Below are 24110 nucleotides of genomic sequence, written 5' to 3' on the forward strand. Positions count from 1 at the left end.
ACACACACACACACACACACACACACACACACAAGAGACCAAATTAAAGTGTTATCAGGCTGCTAGCAGGATTCGAAACAGGAGTGCACCTAGCGACAGAGGAGCCACACACAGTGATGCTTGAGAGACTACAGAAATCTAAAAGCAAAGTAGCATTGACAACAGCATACGTTGTCCCTGACAGCAACATTTTACTCTTCTGAACAGCAGCTAGCATGTCAGTCCAGCATGTCAGTAAATTGTGCTGATTTAAATTAACAAAAACTATCCCACAATATACATCACAAAAGACCATACCAAAAAAAAAAGCATTACAGTAAGATAAGTAGAAACTCCCAAGCTTTGTCCTCAGTTATTGTACCTACTTTGCATTAATATGGCAGTAATAATTGTGTATTATAAAATAAATGTCATTTAAACTTGTTGTTGACTGGATGGGAAATGGTCTATTAAACACTATGAAGCAACACAGAGAAAAATACTGTATGAAAACATCAAATGCACAGAGTGGGTCTGCATTGTGCAGCATAAAAACAAAAAACACACAATCATAAATATTTGCACATCCCCAATGGATTACATGCTCAGCGAGAAACTCGCATATGTTTTCAGATGAAGCTGTACTGTGACACGCCACAACTGATGCCCCACAATGACATGTTCTCTCATTCAAATTTGGCACAAAACCAATTATTATATAACTTCAGCAAGTACCTCAACATTTAGAAAACAATTTGTAAAATAAAAAAAGAAAGAAAGAAAAAGAAAATTACGTACATGGATTTCAAGATTTGTCCTTTGCTACAGAGTGCACTAACAACATAGCAAATGGCTGGTTAACTTAGCATGGAGTGCGAGGTTCATCACTGAAACACATGGAAATGAGATGCCCGGGTGTCTCAGCTGTGTCTCCAATGCTACTCAATCAACAGGGATGTGAATTTAGCAACTACATGAGGTACAGTGAATTGTGTTTGTGATTTTGTTCTTTTTTCTAAGTACAATGACCAAACACACACACACACACACACAATACATAATTTATACTTCAGTAAGTATCCATGAACAAAAATAGAATTCTATTTTCCTATATTTACAATCAAAAAGAAAAAGGTTAAAAAGAAACTTTGTTTTGAGCTCCAATCCATTTTGAAATTTCACTGTTTTTATTCTTGTTCTCTGATTGTCCTTTAATTCTGTTCTACTGACACTTTTAGAGCCAATAATGGCTAATAAATACAATAAAATGTCTATATGCACTAGAGAGCTTCAAATACAATATACAACACAAACATACATGACCATCAAAATGTGCTACTGAAGTCCGGTGTGTCTCAGTTGGCCAGTCACTATGCGAGCGTCTCCGTCGAGTTTACTGCTTTCTCCCCTAGGCAGCACTGGAGCTTAAACAAAGTGTTCATTCATCACGTGTCTTTGCATAAATAAACAAAATATGTCAAGAGAAAAATGATTCAAATCTGGCAACTGTGAGGCGTGCTCACATGAGTCCAAACAGGTGACTTGTTCGTGTAGGTTTTTTTTTTTCTTCCTCGCACAGTGGCTTCACATTAGTCAGAATTGATAAAAATACCATTTATATCCAGTGCTTGTAACACTTTTGAATCACTGTCTCCGTGTGAGATTGAAATAGTCTCTTTTTTTTCTTTTCTTTTCTTTTTTTAATCTATACAAGCGCAATCAAGTTTCAGTCCCAACAACAGTCCTTTTGTCTGCTACCAGCCTACAGAACTGGCTTGGCATGGTCAAAGAAATACGTACAAATCACGTACAAATCAACCAATCCACCAGCAAACAGATATAACAGCTTTAAACAATAAACGTTGGCTTGTAAGAAGGGAAGAAAAAAAAAATTAACGCGGATGTCAAGGGACACCCAGCCAAGTATTGTACCTTATGTAAAAATCACAACAAACTTAAACAAAAAACAACAAAATAAAAGGTACAAATACAAGCTTCTTAAGAAGTGCTCAAAACTTCTACGAATTAAGTAAATGCTTTTCAAAGAGGGGCGCTGAGGAGAAAAGTCAATGCTTCAACTGCTGGGAGAAGTAAGCGCTAAATAGCCATCGGTACCTTTTAGACCTTTGGAGGTAATGCAGTGACCAGCAGCCTCGCTGTGACATTTCCTGTCTATTCTAATCTCTGGGTTACTGATGAAACAGACAGGTTCAAGGGCAAAGGCAAAATAGCGGGACTCATGCATTAATAATGCCGTATTTCAAATGATACCGACTCGTCAGTCATTTTAATAATCCCCCACAGCTTGATCTACTTGTTCCATCTGCTCGCTAGCATCTCGTGGCTGCTTCTGGCCGCGGCCTTTCGCGAGCGCTTTGATGGAGGGAGGGCACAATAAACCACATGGGCCTCGTCTCCATTGTTCGCTACCTTTCTCCTGGGCACGGGCCGATGCCGGGAGCCAGATGGCAGCCCCTTGAGGCAGGGTGTGCGCTGGGCAGAGGTCAGGTGAGTGGAGGTGAATGGCACTCGCACCCTGTAGGAGCTTTCAGTAGGGCCAAAGCCTAAAACAAGAGGCCCTGACCGCTGGCTGCTTCTTGGCTGTCCTTCCATATGGAAACAACCTGAGATCTATTCTGCTGCCAGAACGAGCAGATAATTTAGTAGAACGCAGGACTGCCTATTTGAATTGTCTTTTTTTTTTTCAAGTGCTCAAAAAAGATTGAATCCAAGTTAAATTATTTAAATTACATTTTCAAATGTATGTTTCTGAACATATCTTTAAATAAATACAATTAAAGTATCTCAAATCCACGTACCCTTTGAAAATTTGGAAAATAAGTGCCATTATTCGTTTAGTTCATTTTCTCCTTAACCCTCTGCATAACTGGCCAAATCATCCTGATAAACTGGACTTTCTCTTAAGACATAATGATGAACACACTGCAGAAGCCCAAAGGGCATATGCTCTGCTTTAAGACTATTTCTGTCAGTTAAGATTACAATGTCTACAAGACTTAAGCGTAAATAAAAAACTTTAAACTTGCTGCCCTGGAAAACGGGGTTAAAGACTTAGCAGAATGTGTGCGTACATATTGTACAACAGCAATTTGTGATTGTAATACACCAAAGCTGCCTTTCGCTGCCTGTCCAATTCTGCAGATTGGATGCCATTTGGCCCCTTGGCATTCTGGCCTGATTACAATCACTGTGATTAAGAACTGAGCGGGTAAGACTGAACTAGACGACTGAGAGAAGACGAGGACGGTGGTCGGCCGATCACTGCATTGAACCTCCTGGAGAACTATGGCATTCTTAGTTCCTGAGCATTTGGACATGGTAGTCAATGGAGAGAAAAAAAAAAAGGGAGAGGAGGAAAAAAAGTGGGCTTTGTAGATAAGATTGCAAGGATTGTCTAAGACTCAAGCAGTCTCTCCCTTAAGACTTTAAAATTTAAGATTTAAGAGCAGGAAGCTTATGATATGTTTGGCACATCTGGACTTGTAGTAGTAGTAATAATAGTAATAATAATAACAAGAACAATAATAATGGGGAGTTTTAGGCTTTCCCTCTATGGTTCAGCAAATGTAAGGATTTCTTCAGTTTTATCGTATTATGAAATGTCAAATGAAGTGTCGTCTTTTTCATTTGAAATAGTTCTGATTAAAAACATTCACAAGCTGTTGGCTGGTACAGCATACCTGAGTGAGATATAGAACCCCATCGAAAACAGTAATGTACGCTTCAAAAGAAAAAAAAAAAATACATGTGTAAATCCATTTGAATTTAAGTAAGACTGTTTCAAGAATGTTTCAATTGTCAAGTCCTATTATTCAAAAATGTTGTAGGAAATACCCTAAATTGTCCATGATCAAAACACAAGAAAAAAAATTCAATAAAATAATAAAAAAAAGCCAAAATAAAACACAATCAAATTGTTTCACACTCGGAGAAACAGTTAAGACCAATAGCTGTTAAATCTGCAGGAGCCACATCTGCATGCTGGCTCCCAAAATGTATATCATCAGAAACAAGTTTTTTGATTTCTTTTTTTTTTTGTCCTCTTTTTCATCTTCTTCAGTCTTCCCTCTAATAAAAGGATATTCTTCACTGGCTGTTTTCGCCTCAGTTGGCACTGACCGGCTCCTGTGTGTCATTCTCACTGCTGTAGTCCGATTTGGGCTCGTCCTCAAAGTCCTCGTACATGTCCATCTCATCCTCTCCGTTCACGGGGGCGTTAGACACCATGGTGCCCGGTTCCATCTTCATGTTGAAGGTGCTCTGGATGACGGGGATGGTGGGCTCGGGGCTGGCCGAGGCACTGGAGCAGTCTGACGTCATGTGAGGGGAGGGCGTAGTGGTCGCCATGGTTATGGCACCGGGGTAGACGACACCTGCGCTGGTGGTGATGGGGATCTGCGTCTGTGGCTGTTGCCTGATACAGAAGTGAAGAAACAGACACATTTACGCTTATGAAGTGCCAGTATGCTCAGAAAAGCATAAGAGCTTTTAAGAGATGGATGACAAGTTTAAAGCTTCACAAGGAAAACAATTACGGTCTCAGGGAATTCGAGAATGGAAAGAATGTACAGAAGCACACAAAACGCTGGTTGAAAGCACAAAGCCTGTGGAGTTTAAACGCTGGCTTGAATGGAACGTGCCCAGCCAGTAGTCCTGTAAAAATGATTCCCAATCAGCGTCAACGATTTGGGAACGATTGTGAGAATGACACTCATTTCTTTCAGGGTGACAAAGCCAATTGGTTGGTAGAGAGACAGTCTCCTGATCTTTAACAGGCTGATTGATACTCCAGCTCTCGTATTTCTTGCTGTTGAAGTGGAAACACCTGGAGCAGGCATTTTCTCCACTCACCACACGCAGTAAATTATAGAGTTGAGCTCCAAACATCTGCCCTGCAGCCCTCTCTACATTCATACTCGACTCTAATATCCTAAAATAATGGCTATGTGAGTCCCGCTGCCCTCTGTTACCGTCTAAATGTGATAAACCACTACTTTCAGGCAGCTGAAAGAAAATACTATTTTGTCAATGGGTTCAACCCAGGGCCATATAGTGCATTTCCCCTCCTTTGAGAAAAAATAAATTTACCACAGCATATAATCACAAAGGGAGTGTGTAGGCAACAAAAGGCTGCGCCCGCATTGCTTCAAAGCGTATATTAATATTAAGTGCGAGGGCCATATAATGTGACAAATGAGCTAAGTGGTTGAATTACTCCAATCAACTTGATTAAAGGGTCACTGGCTTTACACCAGGAGTTGGCACATGGTATGGAGTCATTACCTGCCTATTGTGAGAGCTCTAAGCTGGCTTTATTAACAGCGTATAGGGGTTTAAGAGAGGGCAGGGCATCTTGGACGGTCGCCTGCTATTGTTCATGGCGTTTGTTCCACCGTGTACCTACCCCACAGTGAAGAACTGCCTCATCTCCTGCCTCCTCGACCTCATCATCTGCTTGTACTCGCCGATGCGCAGCTTCTTGCCATCGATGATGCAGGTGCGCTTGGGCCGGGGCTTGTACTTGTAGTTGGGATACTTCTCCAGGTGGATCTTGCTGAGCCGTGCCTGCTCCTCATAATATGGTTGTTTCTCCTGGTTTGTCATGGACTTCCAGCGAGATCCTGTTGACCACAGGTTAGGAGTGAGAAATGATCATTGCAAATTATTATTTTTTTTGACTTCTGACTTCTAATGATATTTTATTTTGTTTTTAACTTTTTTTTAAATTAAATACAATTTAATAAAATGAATAAACAATGTTTTTTTCATGGAGAAAGAATGACTTCTAATTATTTTTTATAACAAAATTGTAATTTATTATAAAAACATATTTATGATTTCAAACATTTTTTAATAAAACTAATAAAGTAAATAATGATATTTGAATGTATTTTTACATTTACAGACAAAATGAGCTTTGAGAATAACTGCATTATTCTGAGGCAAGCACTGCTTTTGTGAATGGGGGCAACAGCATTACTGTTACCGTTTCTGCATTAGTGAAAACAACAGGCTAGTAAATATCTCCAGCCTTCAGAACGTCTGGGCTGACGGCTCTTTTAGTTGCTGTGATCTACTGACTCTCTGGACTGGGGGACAAGACCCATTTAGCCCTGTCATTTTTCATGACAAACACTGCCCACGTGACAGCCACTAAATCCATCTAATTGAGCTGCTCCTGCAGGCATCTAGCCATCAAGTTTAACCGCGCTCATCTGTTTGAGATGCATTGAATTGTGTGGAATTACTTGCAAAAGAAGATTAGGCAGGTGTGGTAATAGCCAGAACATCTTATTCACAACATATGTTTTGCTTAGTAGCTATGCAATGCTTGTCTATTGATTGTTAAGAGTGGAAAAGCTGGCGTGGCAATATCAATTTGCATATTTTGTGCAATTCAAGGTCCGGTGTACTACAGCTGAAATATCTAGTCAATCAACATAACACTCAGCCTTTCTTAAAGGTCCAATTCAGCTACATTTTAGCCTTGTAAGTCTTGGTTTTGGTCCAGAACAGTGGGCTGTTTCAGTTTGGTAAAAACAGACCCTCCATTTACCTTAACAGAGGTTCAGTGTTTCTGCTGTCCTAGTTCATGCTGATATTATCAGTGTCTTCATAAGGATATATTATTGGGGGGGGGGGAATCCCATGAACAAAATTTCATTAACCATGTTCCAATCTGTGTGTGTGTGTGTTTAGCATTTCACTTGTATGGAAAGTATGTAAATACAAAGTATGCTCACTTGGTACATTATTTTATCAGATGACATGTGCTTAAACTACAATGGAAACTAATTTAATTCATTTCTAAATGCACATCACCAAAAGTCACGTGACTTTGCCTTGAGTCTGCTTATTTCACAATTGTTTTTGCAATATTCCTCTTTTTTTTCTTTTCTTTTTCAGCTAATAGTTATTTCAGAACTTGGGTAGAAACTTAGCTTATCATTCCTTGAATAGTTACTTCGAAAGCAAGTAAAGTAATTTCAATAAGTAAAATGACTGTTTAAACGGCTGTGTTAAGAAAGACTATTGGGTTAGCATGATCCAAAACAAGCAAAGACATTTTCAATAGTTTCTGAAGCACTCTACAATAGTTCCCAGGATACCAGTTCAGTTTATTGTTATGGAGCATGGCTTAATTGTAAACGGAAAGGCTAACACAGACGGCCATGGCTGCTGGTCGTGACTGATTTGGGGGCTGTGACTTACCCAATATTTTGCTGATGTTGGAGTTGTGCATGTCTGGGAAGGCCTGAAGGATTTTGCGGCGCTCATCTTTGGCCCAGACCATGAAGGCGTTCATGGGCCGTTTGATGTGAGGTTCGTTGCTGTTCCTTCCCCGGGGTTCCCTGTAGACCCGTGCATCGGCAGTACTGGCGCCTCCTGTTGGCCAACAATAATACTGATGTGGTTTATCTGCAGAGCCATTCAGTTCCTTACACCCTAGGAACACCAGAGCAAGAAGGAGAGAGCGAGTGCAGACCGTTAATCAACTTAGTAGTGCAGTGCATCCATCAGCACATTAGAGTGAATGGAGCTGAACCAGAGAAGCTGAGTTTGGAGATCCCGAGAGGCCTGCAACTGTACCTTATACTCCAGGCTGCCCATCCCAGAATTGGATGGGACAAGCCCATGTTTTGCAGTGTAGAACAAGACAGCATTGTGGGTCGAGGAACTACTGATGAGTGAAAACTAGCTGAAATCAGACGAGGAGGACCCTGGCTATAATGCCTTTTAAATATTTTGTCTGGGTCACAACGTTCGTACATTCGAACAGCCGTACATTTCTGGATGACTGTCGTAATGTTTCTCCTGCTATGAGTAATAACGGTAATGCTCTTAATAACAAATATGGCATAAGGGTGTTTGTGTAAGAGAGGTAAAATTAGAAGAGAGGATCACTGCCAATGTCCTGACAAAACATATATCTCCATGTGATTACTTTCAATGTGCATACAGAGTCTGACAAAGGGCAGACCTAGTGGATAAACATAAGATGGTACCTGAAAGGTACAGTAAAGTATAGTGTACAGTACAGTACAGTACAGTGTAGTACAGTAAAGTATAGTAGAGTAAACTAAAGTAAAGTAAAATAAAAAATAAAAAAAAACAGATATAAAATACATAAAAACATTTTTTTTCTATTAAAATGATCAGAGGTTTTACACACTTATTCGTATGCAGAGTTAGTGAATGTGGCCTGGTGTGACGTGACGTGTGGCCAAGTATGGTAACACACACAGCAGTGAACACACACACACACACCGTGAACACACCCAGAGCAGTGGGCAGCCATTTTTTGCTGCGGCGCCCAGGGAGCAGTTGGGGGTTCGGTGCCTTGCTCAAGGGCACCTCAGTCGTGGTATTGAAGGTGGGAGAGAGCGCTGTACATTCACTCCCCCCCACCTACAATCTTGGTTACGAGTCCGACTCTCTAACCATTAGGCCACGACTTCCCCCCCATTTCAAGGTGCATCTCAATAAATTAGAATGTCGTGGAAAAGTTCATTTATTTCAGTAATTCAACTCATCACTCCCCCCCACCTACAATCTTGGTTACGAGTCCGACTCTCTAACCATTAGGCCACGACTTCCCCCCAATGTATGTCTGTACATGTATCGCACTATGTGAGAGCGATACAGAGCAAACAGACTTGAAGGAGTGTAACTCCTCAATCAGGCCATTCACAATCAGCATGTGTGTCCCCCAGTTTCTGTATTTAACTTTACAGCAGAGTAAAAATGATTCTGTTTGCATGCACATTTGCTTTCTTTTATATGTAAGATGTGAAAGAATTAAATAAAAGCTGTATGAATATTTCAACAAACAAAAACATGTTGATAAACAAGGCTTGAAAGAAAAAAAAAAGCCTTCCCATATGCTACGATACATCTTTAATGATCCAAAAACTGGATAAGAAGGCTTGGAATCAGTCATGAATATTTCATCATCCACATGTGATGTGTATTCATTAGGACCCTGAAACTTCAAGTCTTGGCACATGGTACCTGCTTTTGATTCTATTATCACTAGTGTTGCTAAACAAAATTAAATCTCTAGCTAAGTAATGGATCTTGGCACTACACCGCTATCAAAGCACTGGGATACCGAGATTATTCAGAGGGCAGCGCATTGCTCTAAGGAGGAGGAGCTGGAAAATAGGCAATGTTCAAGAGTTACCTTCTCTATTCACACACACACACTTGTGCCACATTGGGGCCCTGAGAGAGAAAGAGACAAAATTCTAAGTTTCAGGCAGCCAGCAGGAGGCTCGATCCTCCAGGCCCTGCTGGGCAGAACGGCTTTGCCCAGGGCCCAAAAGATCCATTTACACATGTCATGTTTAACAATCATAATAATCCAGAAAGGGCTGCTGTTTATCTGGCTGCCCAGCTCCACACAGTCATGGTGCATCAGTCAGGGTCTCTCTGCTCTTTCCTCTCCACAACTTTGTACCACCAAACACACTACAAGCAGCCGTCTCGTTCCAGCCCACTCCCGGCCCCTTCCGTCGGGATTATACGGTGACGGCGTTCCCCGCACAGTACATTAATTTCATTTAGCACGCGCTCACCGTGCAAGATAAATTGATTTCACTTTGTTTGGCTTTGACAGCCATGTTTATTGTGCAATGAAATGTAGTGTGGCGTAGGGCTGACAGTATCCATCAATGCTGGGCAATCTGCTGACTGCCGGGGCCAGATGAAGGCATTCATTACCTTGCCAACCCCAGCTCACTCGCTCGGCTACCTCACCCAGACACGACCGCCACTGTCTGTTCAGGGGGAGGGGCATGGCCGGCTCTAATTTACGATTCGCCCCGTGCCATTACTTTACCACTGACACTGATTCAGCAATTTATATACTGGCATGCATGCAGATATAGGCAGAGGTGAGCAGCTTATATGCAGGAACCCAGCAGCTGGACTTTTAAATTGCAGATCGGATTCAATTCTCTGTTTCACTGAGAGAGGGCGAGAGCAACTAGGGTTGGTTGTATTAATCAGCTCATGCCCTATTGTTGCTGTAGTGCGTCAGCAGACAGATTCAGCACTCTCAGTCATTTGAGCGGATCGCAGGAATGAGAGCCGACTTACAGAGTGCCGGTGCTCTGCGGGACGAGACGAGCGGGGGCCCCTGGCACAGAGCCTTGCTCGCAGACACGGGTGGTCCATGCCCCCCCCACCCCATTGCAGTCATGATGTGCCTTAATCAAAAGCAGCCAAAGAGTTGGCAGCGAGGTAGGCTCGTGCGACGTCACCCCGCATCTACAACAACCAATTTACAACCCTCTGCTTTTTTTCTTGCTTGTTGTTGTTTAATAAGAAAGCTTACATGCTTCTGACATTTACAAATTAGCATTAATTGACGTTTTTTCCCCCTGTGCGGCTCTTTTAGGAAGCACCTAGTTAGGTGTGTTATTGTGTAAATAAATGCAGATGTTTCAGGATGCCACGGGCGACCCCCTGAGGTGCGTGAGGGTGGGCGGGCGAGGCGGCAGGAGGCTTCTAATCGACTTTATTGTGATTTATGAGACCCAGTGCCCAACATGACAGAGCAATACAAGAATCTCTATTTAATTTGTCTCTCCCGGTGAACAGGAGGGAGAGTGGAGGGGGACTGTATTACAGCGAAAGAGAGAGAGAGCTTGCGTGGAAGTGTACGAGCGAAAGGGGCCCCGCGGCCCGGCACACCTGCCTGCAGCAGGCCCAGACTTGACGGTACGCGGAACGGAGCCAAAAGGCTGAGCCTCTCAGGCTCTCGGTGCAGCTAGCCTTTTGTTCTGAGGGCACACACAGACTGTCACTCAAGAATCCGCTTGGAGAAACAAGCAACAATCACGCAAACCTGCCAGGCCCTCTGCGGACGATCCAATAAAGAAAGAGACGCCTTTCTGCAAAGGTATTCAGTGCTGACAATGGGAGTCTCTCCTAATGCGCACAGACAGATATGACACAATGCTCTGCTCTACCATTCATGTCAGCACTCATATTCTGCTAATTAAGCCATTACAACTTACATGTGATTGAAGCCCCCCACTTTAATGCGCCAATTGTTGAGTTGCACCCAGCTGGATATTTGGAATTCTGCTCTGTGTTGTGTAAATAAATGCAGATGTTTCAGGATGCCACGGGCGACCCCCTGAGGTGCGTGAGGGTGGGCGGGCGAGGCGGCAGGAGGCTTCTAATCGACTTTATTGTGATTTATGAGACCCAGTGCCCAACATGACAGAGTGATACAAGAATCTCTATTTAATTTGTCTCTCCCGGTGAACAGGAGGGAGAGTGGAGGGGGACTGTATTACAGCGAAAGAGAGAGAGAGCTTGCGTGGAAGTGTACGAGCGAAAGGGGCCCCGCGGCCCGGCACACCTGCCTGCAGCAGGCCCAGTCACGACGGTACGCGGAACGGAGCCAAAAGGCTGAGCCTCTCAGGCTCTCGGTGCAGCTAGCCTTTTGTTCTGAGGGCACACACAGACTGTCACTCAAGAATCCGCTTGGAGAAACAAGCAACAATCACGCAAACCTGCCAGGCCCTCTGCGGACGATCCAATAAAGAAAGAGACGCCTTTCTGCAAAGGTATTCAGTGCTGACAATGGGAGTCTCTCCTAATGCGCACAGACAGATATGACACAATGCTCTGCTCTACCATTCATGTCAGCACTCATATTCTGCTAATTAAGCCATTACAACTTACATGTGATTGAAGCCCCCCACTTTAATGCGCCAATTGTTGAGTTGCACCCAGCTGGATATTTGGAATTCTGCTCTGTGTGTGAGACAGTGTAAACGGACAAAAGCGCGACTTGTTAGCACATGTTTCTTTAAGCTATTGTTTCTCATGCATCTTGCCCTGGATGTTGTAAGGTCTTGAAGAGGGCCATGCTAAATTCCTTTTCGCACTACACCATTTCAGAGACTGCCGAAGAAAGGAGTCCTGGGCTGACATGCAGACTTTAGAGACAGTAAAACTGCATAAAGAACCGGCAATGGAAATGCTGGGAAAACACAGACAGACACAAGACACACACACATGAGTGTGATAAAACTGTATGTTTTGATCTATGGATTTCTGACTCAGAAAAAAAAATAAAATAAAAAAAAAGGTAATATTCATTCTTGCAATTGTAAGTTTATGTCTCAAAATTGGTAGTTTATTTGCTTGCCATATATTATGTTATATGACTTTATATGTGACAATATGTCTTTTTTCTTAGGCCTATTTTTTATTTTATTTTTTTACTAAAAGTTTAAAAGTTAAAAGTTTTTAAGTTGTATTTTTTAGTCTGTGGCAGTAATGGGCTTCCATATTCACAACCATTCAAAAAGTTGTTGTCAGTAATATTTATTTAATTACATTTATTCAGCAAGGACACACTGAATTGATTACAGTAAAGACATGTATGATGTTGCATAAGATTTCTCTTTGAAATAAATTGTTATTTTGAACTTTCTATTCATACAAAAATCCTGAAAAAAAACTGTATCATGATTTCCACAAAAGCAAATTAGCATATTAGAATAATTTCTGAAGGGTCATGTGACACTGAAGACTGGAGTAATGGCTTCTGAAAGCTTTGCTTTGCCATTACAAGAATAAATTACATTTTAAAATGCATTAAAATAGAAACCAGTTTTTAAAATTGTAATAATGTTTCACAATATTACTGTTTTTCTGTATTAATCAAATAAATGCAGCCTTGGTGGCCATACAAGACATCTTTTTAAAATAAATAAATAAATAAATACAAATGAAAATCTTACAAGACCACAAATTGTTGAATAGTAGTGTAGATCCTTGTATATTCTGTGTTCTTATTATGACATAATATGGTGCCGTTTATCATACTCCTTTATACAACAATCGTCTAACACACAAAAACGTCTGATTGAGCTATTGGTTTCTTTGCTTTGACTGCAGTGAACCTCAGATTGCTACCCTATAATAATTCAGTGATAACCTTGCCACAATTTAACCATATGCATAAATAATACAGCATTAACATAGCTCAGAGATCACATAGTCAAGCCGTTAATCAATCCTGGCCAACGTTCATTTTGGCCGGCATTGTCTCAAAAGTGTGCTGATATTACCTCAACTTCCTGCCCCTGGAATCTCTCAACACATCCTTTGTTCTGCTAAGACCCCCGTCTGACAGAGATAGTTTAAACACACGCACGACCCGAGCCTTTCGGCAAACAAAACTCATACGCTGCCATATGTGAATGAACAAAGGGGCCATACTAAAGCCTTTTGTGGTATTAGTTAATGTTTTTCATCTGAGCTTAAAAAGACCTAATGACTTTGCGGTGAGCTGATGCATGTGGCTCGTGGCTTTTTGCGAAATGAAGGAAATTCTATCTATTTCCATACCCCACCGTTATTTTCCAACGGCCTCTCTCTCGTTAGAGCTTTGGCAGCTGTTAATTTGGTTGCTGCATGCTTTGCAAATATTAGTTCAAGCAACCTAAAGCTTTCTGCGAGTTACAGCAGTGACAGAGAGCTGTTTTACACCCTGAGCCTTTTCCAATATAACGTGTCTTTTCAGCAGGCAGGACCTCTGTACAAGGAAGCACACAGCCGTTACGGACCCACTCAGTAATTTTCCTCTGCTCTCCATGGCAGTTATTGTATGAGCCTGTTTGCCCTGTTAAAGTGTCAAGAAATTTAATTCTCAAATGGTAGTTTCCTACTTAGCTGATAAATCATTTAAAGTGCATTAAAAAATAGCTAGCTTATATTGACGAAGCCCCAAAGCTTCTGAACAGAGTAGCGTAATAAAACAAAGACTAGTTGCAAATAAACAGGATGAAGAGTAGCCTTTTTTAAGCGTAGGTATCGCATACACAGTGCTCACATTCCTCAAATGTTCAGGGAGAGGAATGGAATTTGTTTGACTTGGTCTATCAAAAAAGGCTCTAAACACAAAAACACACAAGTAAACACTCCATGTTTCCCAACGGGTAAACACATTCTCCTTGTAAAAGAGACTATTTAATGTGGGGCGTATCATCATAAAATGCCGTTCACATCCTTCATCTCGATGTGTTTGCGGGAAGATGGAGATGGGGATGGCACTGAGAGCTCACAGTGACGCCTGTCTACTGGGATGAGAAACCTCTGTGGTCTTCTAATCCTGTCTGTACTGGGAGTAAACTGACGGGATGTTCTCCATTCCTTCACCTACACTTAGGACTTTAAAGGAACTCTGCATCACTTGGGTGGCTGGGTGCCCTCAACCCTGCCCCTGACTGTTCTGGAGCCCACAGGAGACGGGTTCCCACTGTGTTGGAGGACCCGAGGACCCAGCTTTGTCACTGATCTAAGAGGGGTGGGACAGGCTTCTTGGCGGGAATCTGCTCTGGTCTGGTTAGAGCAGATCATGCCAGACCAGAAAAAACTGCATCTCTAAACCTCTATTTACAGATTTGATTTCTACCCAGCCAAAATAAATCATTTATGCTTTAGAAAGCTCATAAACAAACAGAGTTATGCGAGGCTGATCATCTTACGACAAAAAAAAAAAAAAAAAAAATCTATTGTTCACTCAATGGATTTAAAGGCTTATTGTTAAAAAAAACATATAACATAATTATATGAAACTTTAATTAAAATGTTTTTATTTCTCCATATATTGGCTGTAGATTTCCATGGGAACTGTTACAATTATGTTACACAGGAAAAACACTGGCACGTATTAGCGTTCTGTTTATGAACAGGGTGACAAAAGGAGCTGACGCCTTGTCATGTAAGTTCTATCATCATTTACACCTCCACACCCAGCACATCAAACATGAGCTGTGGCAACAGAGCCTGGTCTTGGAGAAGGGCCAGCATTGTCATCAAGAACTAGCTGTGAAAACTTTAAATACAGCCCTGCTCACTGCATTACCCCCATCAGCTTTCCCTGACACTGGCCAAGCAACCGTGGAATCCAGTCAATCTGATCATGTGACTGAACTGTACCTGACCTCATTCCTCACTGGAGTCAAGACGCAAGGGTACAAAGCACAACAAAGAGAATTAGTGAGCAGTCATGCTATGTTTTCAAACATCACAAATAGATACTTACCCTCGAAATCCTCTGGCCTGGTGAGGTCGATGACTCTGTGACCAATCTTTCCATCCTCGCCTAGTTTGCCCAGGTGATGGCCCAGGTTATTGTAATGAGACCTGTCCTGCAAAAATGACAGAAAATTTGTGTTCAGATACAGCTTCCCGTCTACAGATATTTAGTGATTTGTCCTTATGCACCACATTGCATGCTAAAATGTGTGATTAAGAAAACTGTATTCATTTAGGTCTTAACTTAACATGAAACCTGCCTGCTTCATGTTGCTTAAATTAGAGCAGGCTGGGAAATTATGTGTTTTTCCACAATGCTACAATGACCATAACATTAAATAATTAATTTAATAAATGTAGCAAATTACTATGACTAATTATTCATATTATTCAATTATTATTCTTATTATGATTTAATTCAGTTATTTTACATGTGTACTGTATATGCACACAGACACAAATATATATCCATTATATTTATATTATATACAAATATCTATTTATGAAAACTGCAATGTATTATTAAAAATTCAATTTATAGCAGTTATATTAATTTCTTTCAATTTCATTAGATTTTAATTTTACAAGTCAAAAATGTAAAAGGCACTTCGAAATCAATACTGAATGGCACACAACCCTGCAGGACACACATGCTCTTCGCATGCATTTTGATGGGCTCATGTGAAGTCATCTTTATCACAGCTGTAGTCTCTTACTGTCTTCATCTGCAGGGACTTGTACCGATAAGAGTCTGGAACACTCTACTAGAAAAGAAACAACACACTGAAAGATCCTGAGCACACAATGCAGCCTGGGACCTCCAGTGAAATGTTCAGCTTACTTTTTTCTTTTCGGCTCTCTAATCTTTGCAGTACATGCCCCTGTCTCTGCTGCCCTGAGCTTCCTGTCTATCATTTATTCAAGGCTCATGCTTGGAGGAACACGCCATGTTTTCCCTTTTGTCGTGTTGCTTTCTGTTCAGATTAAACTTGGCATCATGTCGCACTTGATGCACAATAAACCCCTGTCATTCCTCACCCGTGCAACAATATTAAATGTCATGTCCGTGTGCATTTACAGAATAAAATAACAGCTTTTGGGGGCCCTCCTGAATGGTTGCAGCACATTAGACTTAATGTATTATGCAGAAGAAGAGGGCCGACCGCTGCTCGGGCCCATTGTTAAATGACCTAGTTCTGCCGTGAGTGCAGCAGGGCATTAGTGGAGGCCCGTCTCGCTCTCTCTAAAGACTCGAGGAGGAGATGGACACTTTGACTCTGCATGATACAAGTAATCTCTCCCCCCTCCGAACAGGGCAGGAAGATACTAAAAGCAAAGCGAGTTACGGTGAGTCGGCCCCAGAGCGTTTGATCTTCTCCCAGGGTGTGCATTCAATCTCAGGCAAAAGGTGTGCTTGAGTTGTGTTTTCTTTAGAGAATGCCTATCACACACAGTTTGAACAGACACTCGGGCGGCCTCCCAACACAATGCTAACAGCTCCCCTGCCACAGACGCAGACACAGATACCAACATACACATTAATCTTTCAGCTGCGCTGCTTTGGACGTTTTGCTCGTTTGTTTGTTTTCTGTTCTTTTTGCCACTGGGGAACCCATGGAGTGTGGAAGCTCTTCACACGGCAAAAGATTATCACTCTGGCTCAACTTGTCAATAGCTCATGACAATAGTGGAATACTTGGGATGATTCTGTGCTTATTGCTGTTGTCACTTTAAACAGACTTTATTTTCACTGAGGGGCAATTTCACTAAACATTTCAGGCACGTTCGTGTGTGGTATTTCAGCATAAAAACCTGTGTGACGTTCACTAACCACCTGCAATCAAGTTTATAAAAGGTTGTAAATGCACTTAACTAGCCCTGTAAATATTTAAATGATGTAACTGTCATTCTTTTCAGTGCAAACATGCCTTTTTTCTATGTCAATTAGGCCCATTATTAGGCCCAGATTATTTGAACTATTTTCATATGGATATTTACACTGCTGAGCAACAAATCAGCATATTAGAATGATTTCTGAAGGATCATGTCACAATAAAGACTGGAGTAATAGCTTCTGAAAATTCAGCTTTGCCATCACAGGAATAAATGGCATTTTAAAATATATTTAAATGGAAAATTATTATTTCATTCATATTTCACAATATTACTGTTTACTGTATTTTTGCTCAAATAAATGCAGCCTTAGTGAGCATATAAAACCTTTTAAAAACATTTAAAACAATCTTACCAATCCCAAACTTTGAATGGTAATGTACATTGTTTTTAGAAAATGCAGCATGTTTATTTGCTTCAAATAATGTTGCGCTATTACTGTCCATTGAAAGCAGGCCTTAAAACAATAAATGCTACTTTAAGCTGTTACAAATTCATTCATTATAAAATATCTGAATTATCTTTTAATTGCCTACTTGATAACAGTCACTAGCCCAAAATAAATACAAGTATCTGTTACTGACTTGTTTCTACTGAAAACTATTATTAGTACTCAAAAAACACAGCACCAGAGGGACAGAAAGAAGAGCTGTAGAGAGAGAGTACTGCAATTTCCCACCACCACGCTTGATGGAACAATCATTATTTATGGCCATCTGAGTGATTCTGATGTACAATTAACCACTACCTGCTTATGGCCTGTCATTAAGAGCTGCCTGTCTTGACTCTGCCTTGCTTATTTAAGTGTTTTCTAATTATGACATATGTAGTGGTTCCCGCTGGGCTCAGGCGGCTTTGTAAAAATAAGTTGGAGTGCTAGCTCGGTGTGCCACGCTCCGTGTGAAGCCTCCTACGCTGCTGTATTCATCACTAGGCCACATTATTGCACTTAATGAAAGAGGCGCAGCACCCAATGACAAATTGACTGATGTGCGATTAGTCGCACGAGCGATGGCCGATGTGCCGTGGACTGTCCACTGGGGAAGGGCCCAACAACTGCAGAGTGTGTGTGTGTGGAGGGGGGGTTATAAATGACTTGCTTGTGTCATCTCCTCCTCCCCACTCTGTTGGCTTACTCTGATCAATCAACTCCTTTTATAAAGTCATGATCATTAAACATCAGTTTGGGGAACAAGGGGCATCAATCACTGAGTTTCATTAAAACGGTTTAGGTGCTAAACTCTCATTTTCCAGAACAATAATTAAAGAATGAGCCAGACGGGAGCTATTGTACATGAAAACAAGATTAGACACTTCAGTGTCTCGGGTCTAACTTAATAGAGTGAGGTAGAGAGTTCATTCATGCCTAGGAAGTGCTGATATCCACATAGAGATAGTAACACTGTTTACAGTGCACATTAAAGAGTCTGTAATTGAGAAAGTGAATATGAACATAAAAACTGATGTGCACACCTTCAAACATCGTACAACGAATTTCCATTAAATTTAATATACTATGTTTTATATACTTATTGGTTGTAACTTGTAATTTATATCGTAGCATTATCGAGAGAAATCATTTATATGCATAACATCAGGCTTTTTGTTTGAAGACTCGAAAAAGAAATCAGGCTACAGTGCCTTTACTACTGTCTGCATCAAGTGCTGTGATAAATCAATGGCATTTTTATTATTTTATGGTGTCATTAAATTTTTACTGATCACTTTGCCACAGAAGAGCAGTAAAGGGTGTGTACCATCCTGAAAAAGGACCGTCCAACCAGGCAAATGCTCACCAGCAGATCTCTGCGACCATTGTGCTATAAAGGATATTTATAATGTGCATTACAGCAGTGAGATGGCAAGAGCTTAGAGTCTCCGCAAGTACAGAGAGAAGGAGAAAGGGAAAGGGTGGTTAGGGAAATAAAATAAAAAATAAAAAAACGGAAACAATGCAAAAAAGAAAAGATGTCATGGTACACGTTGTGCCCCTCCCAAGCTAACCACGACCTCTCTGGCGCACGGCTGGCCCTTCCCTCAAATGAGTTCAGCATGCAGCCCTTCATTCCCACATCTAAAATTATAACCACACAGTCCTAAGCTGAAGTGGAAAAAGACACCCACAATAATCTCCCCTCCACTATCCTTTTTTCCCCTCCATCCTCAAATTCGGTTACAGAATGCATTTTGTTTCGACGGAGGAGGGTTGCATGGTGAAGTAATAACACAGAAGGGCTGATGGCAAGGCTGGTGGAACTTCTGAACATCTGGAGGGGAGCCAGAGCGAGGAGCACATGTCAGCGCAGCGGAGAGGGCTTTAATCAGGCCGGCCGCAGAACATGTGCCTGAGGACTGCAGTGCTGCCCGCAGATTCTGTGTATTTCGGGCAGAAGCGCATTGTGCTGGTGTCTACCCTGTACTTATACATCACACTGCCTTAGAGTGACGCTTTTCCTCTGGTAAAAATAGCCCGGCTTCAGCCATATGGCCTTGAATTGTTCCAGCCGGGTCCAGATAACAGCAATTGTGAGACAACCAAAGACTGACCTTGGCCGCACAAGCATGTCGACTTAGTAATTTGCCTTTACTGTTTCCCAAAGGCACATGGCTAATATCATAACCTGGTAAAAAAAAATAAAAAATAAGAAGAAAAAACACAATGGTTAAGTGAATAACTGTTTGTTCTATGTCCTTGCCTGGATTCTGAATGCTGAGAATACAGTGTGTTCTGTCAGTTCCACACCTGGCTGAGAGATCCAAGTGATAGAGGAAATAAAGGGAGGCTTTGAAAGCCTATAACAATGAATTCTGACTGTGTGTATACGTGGTATAGTTTGCTTCAGTCGTCTGTATTGAGAGTAAGGCCCTGCAGCATACGTCTATTTTGCCCCTCATCTGCTTTCAATTCCCGCAGTAACCAATCACAATGTTATTTATAATTGTGCAGCTTTCCAGTAGTTGGTAGTTTTGAAACGTTTAGTCTAAAGCACATGCAGTTGTGCGCCGAGCCCAGCCTTTCATGCGGTCGCTCAGTTTTTATACTCGAGCAGTAGTCCATGCTTCTAGGCTCCCAGAGCGGGTACTGGCAGAGCATGTTTGAGGTTGCGACCTCCCTCCACTGCTGGGCATCCAATCTTGGATTTTTTTTTTACCTTGCAGTACCACTTTATCTGAAAACACTGACATAATAGAACTGTGACATCTCCTTATAGTCTTTTTTTTTCTAAAAAAAAATAAAAAATACCAGATTAAACCATAACCATGTTAAACCGACAACTCGCTTGCTTATAAAACTGAAAATTTTACCCACAACATCTGACCTTTCGACATCACAGGGGAAATGAAGCATTTTATACATATCCATCCCTCGGCTGTAAAATAAACTCTGCAGCGCTGTTTTTCTATCCTGCTAGGTTGAGATCATCGGCTCTGGATTTTTTTTATGGGTTTTCTACTTTAAATGACCCTGAACTGTTCACTTGGCCCTCAAGGATCTGTCAAGAAGGACCTTGCTTTCTCTGCTCTTATCGCACAATCTATTTACAATAATGGACACTCTGAATCACATAATCTGGGAGACAGAGGGTTCTTTATGCACCTGTTCAGAGGGGTTCTGTCCAAATATGGTGGCACATAAATGACCTATTGTTGCCTATTCTTTACATGGGCTTTGTTGCGGGATATCTGGCGTAAGCAGAGCCTCACAGGTCTAGAGTATAGGGCTTTTTTTGCATTTTTGAATGAGTGCCCTGTTTTGGCCATTTGTGTGATTTTACACAACCACAGTGTAAAATCAGCTGAGCTTCAGTCATGTCTTATCTAAGGGAGAAAAAACTGAAGAGTGAGTGCACAGCGTTGTTTTAAAACTAGCCTGAGACATGCGCCCACCCTCACGCATTGCTGAAAAAGGCACTATTTATATACCCAAATAAATGGAACAAAGAAATAATGTAAGCAATACTCAACAATGGCACTCGCTGGCTATGGGCAGTGCTTGAGTTCAGAATATAATCAAATTTTGGACGGCCAAAGCCATGTATGGCAGGATTTACTTTGCAGCCAAAAATAACCTATGCTGGCAATTTCCAAGACAGCAGCAGAAAAAGGGGTAGAAAATTGCTTCCAGGGCTGCAGACCAGACAAGATTATACCCCAAGTCTTTGTAAAGGGAAGCGTGAATAGACCCCTAAGACTCACACGAGGGGAGGGAACGGGAGCAAACATTGGTTTTGGGTCAAAAAGTAGAGGGTGAGAATTTTGAGGAGAGTGAGCAAGGCTCCATTTAAATGTTTGTGGCCCTGTGCTCAGGGATTTGAGAAAAGTGAATATTCCACTCATCAATAATGTAGGTGAGAGGAGGGGCAGGGAGGCCGGCGGATTCTCAATAGGTTAATACACTGGCCTTTCACCCTTTGATTCCAGTTTGGGAAGTGTCAGCACAAGAATATATTTTATCTCCTCGCCAGGCTCCATCGGACTGCAACATCTGTCGAAAAGTAGGTTATTAGCAAGGGTGAAATATCTGAAAAATCAAAATCTGGGCTCTTTCCAGAGTGGAACCTCATCATTAGGTGGCTTGTGAAATTAAATTTGGAAATTAAAAATCTAAACAAAGTAGTTTAAAACTAGTGCATAAAACGGATCAAGAAATGCAGTGTACTTTCCAGAGGGGTAAAATGTATAATAAATAAAAAAATAGAATAATTGCCCTCAGTAGACAATAACACTTTTAACAAATATTTGGAGAGAAATAAAAAAGCAAATAGTTGGAGGTCCCATAAAAGCTTTCTTTTACTGATAGGACATCAAAGGGAAAAAAGACAAATAGAAAACAAGCAAGCAAACACTAAAACATGAATATTTTACACATGCATCTAAAAGACAGGAGACTCAAAGGGGACGGCTCTTCCATCTCAGAGAGAGAGAAATGGCTCTGTGCGAGAGAAAAAGGGATGCAGGTCATTGCATTGTGTTCAATGGACACACTTTGTATTAAAAGATGAATTGATCCATCTGTAAGCAGCACTTAGCCTCACTCTTCAGCTCAGTCGTTACACCGGGATAAATCAATATTTAATATCCCCCACCAACAGCCTCAGTAGATGATTTTAACCTCTCCTTAATCCCATTTATGTTACCTTTCCACGTAAGCTTTCACTATGATAAACTTCCAAACAGCAGACTGGAAGGCAGTTATTAAAGGGCGTTCAGTATTTATGTCAGGTGAGGCGATGTGCTGAAATATTAATATTCTGAAACTGACCAAAGTGAAAGCTTTTATCTAGAACACTTAGAGGCCTTTTTTTCGTCCGTCAGGCGCGATCAGCAGGCACGGGCCAACTGTCTGACTGCTGGCAATGCTGGGTGATATACAACGGGCGGTTCATTACCGTTTTGTACATGCTTGTAGTAGCTCTTCCCATGACATGTAAAGGATCCCCTCAAACATATGGCTAGAGGGCATTACTGTGGCCTTAACTTTATAACAGGATTTTATGTATCAATGAATGAAGATATTAGGCAAACAAACAAACAAACAAACAAGCAAAAAATATTAATCATGCCCCCGACCTATATGTTAACTGCATAAATGAGCGGAGAGCTGAGAAGAGAATGTGTGCTTGTGTTAAAAAACAACTAGATAAATAATAATTTAAAAAAACATGACTTCAAATAAACAAAACAGAAAATCAAAACAAACATAATGACCTCAAGCCTATTCAGTTATTTTTTTATTTGCCAGAATAAAGTTGTCTTAAAATTATCTTCATTTTAACGCTTAATCAGCAAATACTAATATGTGAAATTAATTCTGATTTGATTCAATAAAACAGAATATCATGTAATTCATTTGATAATTTTAAATCAGCCCTACTAACAAAACTGAAAAAATTTGGAATATTCTTCATATTACACTGAGTACAATAAATGTCTGCTCAGTTCCATTCGTTTGAACTTCAGAGACATATGGAACACATGATGAGGAAAATACAGCTTCTGTTTGGCCTCTGGTTGTTTGCAACGTCAATATGTCTGTTTGGCTTAGCAACAGACTGAGGTGAAGCTGCCTTTATGATATCATCAGATGCAGACAGGCTTCTGAGCGAGACTACAGTACAAAAGAGGCCTGCCATTTTCTTCCGTCATATTTTAAGGTCATAAACTTACGTTCTCAGATATGGAAGCAACTGAAAACTCAGAAGGAAAAAAAGGCTTAAAGAAAGAGAATGTCTTTGCGAATGATACTTCAAAAAACGAGGGAGTCTCTGTAACCTATAGCAACAATGATAACCCAAACATACCAGTCATATTTTCACACTGATAGAGCACCTAATTATTATTTGTCATTCCCTCCTCTGCCCCTTTCTTTGTGCCGCTGGCTGCCCCGAATTACCTTGCCCTTACATCAAAGACCTTTAGGGAAAACACATTTAGCCACAAGCTTAATGTCTTTTTTCTCTGGGGGGGAAGAAGGTGGAGAGAAACAGAACTGATTTCCTCCCCACTTAGAAAAACACACAAAGCTCACCTGAGCCGAGATGCCGAAAATAACCATGTGAAAAGGCAGGGCCTTACAATCGTGAGAAGACAAAACCCAAGCCAGACAAGAGAGGAGGAGAAAAAAAGCGTTAAGCTCGGCCTGCTAAGAACAATGACGCTGTAGGTGTGTGCTGCCTGTTGACAAACGTGCCTTTTCAGCCATTGTTGGAGCAGCATTCATGTCATGTAGCGGCATATTCTCGCGTTTGGCTGACCATGAGCTAACCCCAGAGCAATTTTGGGAGGTAAAGAGGGAAGGAGAGGATGAGTTGAGGCTGGTGAAGGTAAAATGGGAAAAAAGGGAGGGAGGGAGACAGCCACAGGTGATGGCTGCATGTTCACATACCACATCCACCTTCAAAGAACACGAACAAAGAGTGCAAAATCTCAAAAGAATGGCACGTAATGCACTGGCTTAGGTGATATCTCCATTTATAATGGCTTAGAGTTGGGCATTTTGTTTGAGAAAACAGGATTATGACCCCCACAATGCCTTCCTGAGCAGTAAAGATACTGTAAATTGCTGTGAGAAGCAGCAATAATATAAAAATGGGATTTCTGCCTTTATCGAGGACGCGCTTGGGTCTCGGAGTTTCCTCCGATGCCAC

The 24110-nt window shown here is 41.3% G+C and overlaps 1 protein-coding gene across 9 annotated transcripts in view; it reads right to left on the minus strand.

Moving 5' to 3' along the window:
* Positions 1-2765: 2765 nt before the first annotated feature.
* The window catches only part of LOC107754684 (transcription factor SOX-6-like), a 157111-nt gene continuing 135766 nt past the window's right edge, over positions 2766-24110 (minus strand). For 7 of the 9 annotated variants that reach the window (XM_016571237.1, XM_016571236.1, XM_016571235.1 and 4 more), the window contains 4 exons: positions 15077-15182; positions 7213-7446; positions 5405-5621; positions 2766-4414 (listed from right to left, as the gene is read on the minus strand). In XM_016571237.1, the coding sequence (XP_016426723.1) occupies positions 4105-4414; positions 5405-5621; positions 7213-7446; positions 15077-15182 (867 nt within the window). In that variant the 3' untranslated portion in view covers positions 2766-4104. The remainder of the gene's footprint in view (positions 4415-5404; positions 5622-7212; positions 7447-15076; positions 15183-24110) is intronic. The other 2 variants (XM_016571241.1, XM_016571240.1) reach the window with 1 other exon arrangement.

Source organism: Sinocyclocheilus rhinocerous, unplaced genomic scaffold, assembly GCF_001515625.1.
Source record: "Sinocyclocheilus rhinocerous isolate Xijiao unplaced genomic scaffold, SAMN03320098_v1.1 scaffold742, whole genome shotgun sequence".
Lineage (NCBI taxonomy): Eukaryota > Metazoa > Chordata > Actinopteri > Cypriniformes > Cyprinidae > Sinocyclocheilus > Sinocyclocheilus rhinocerous.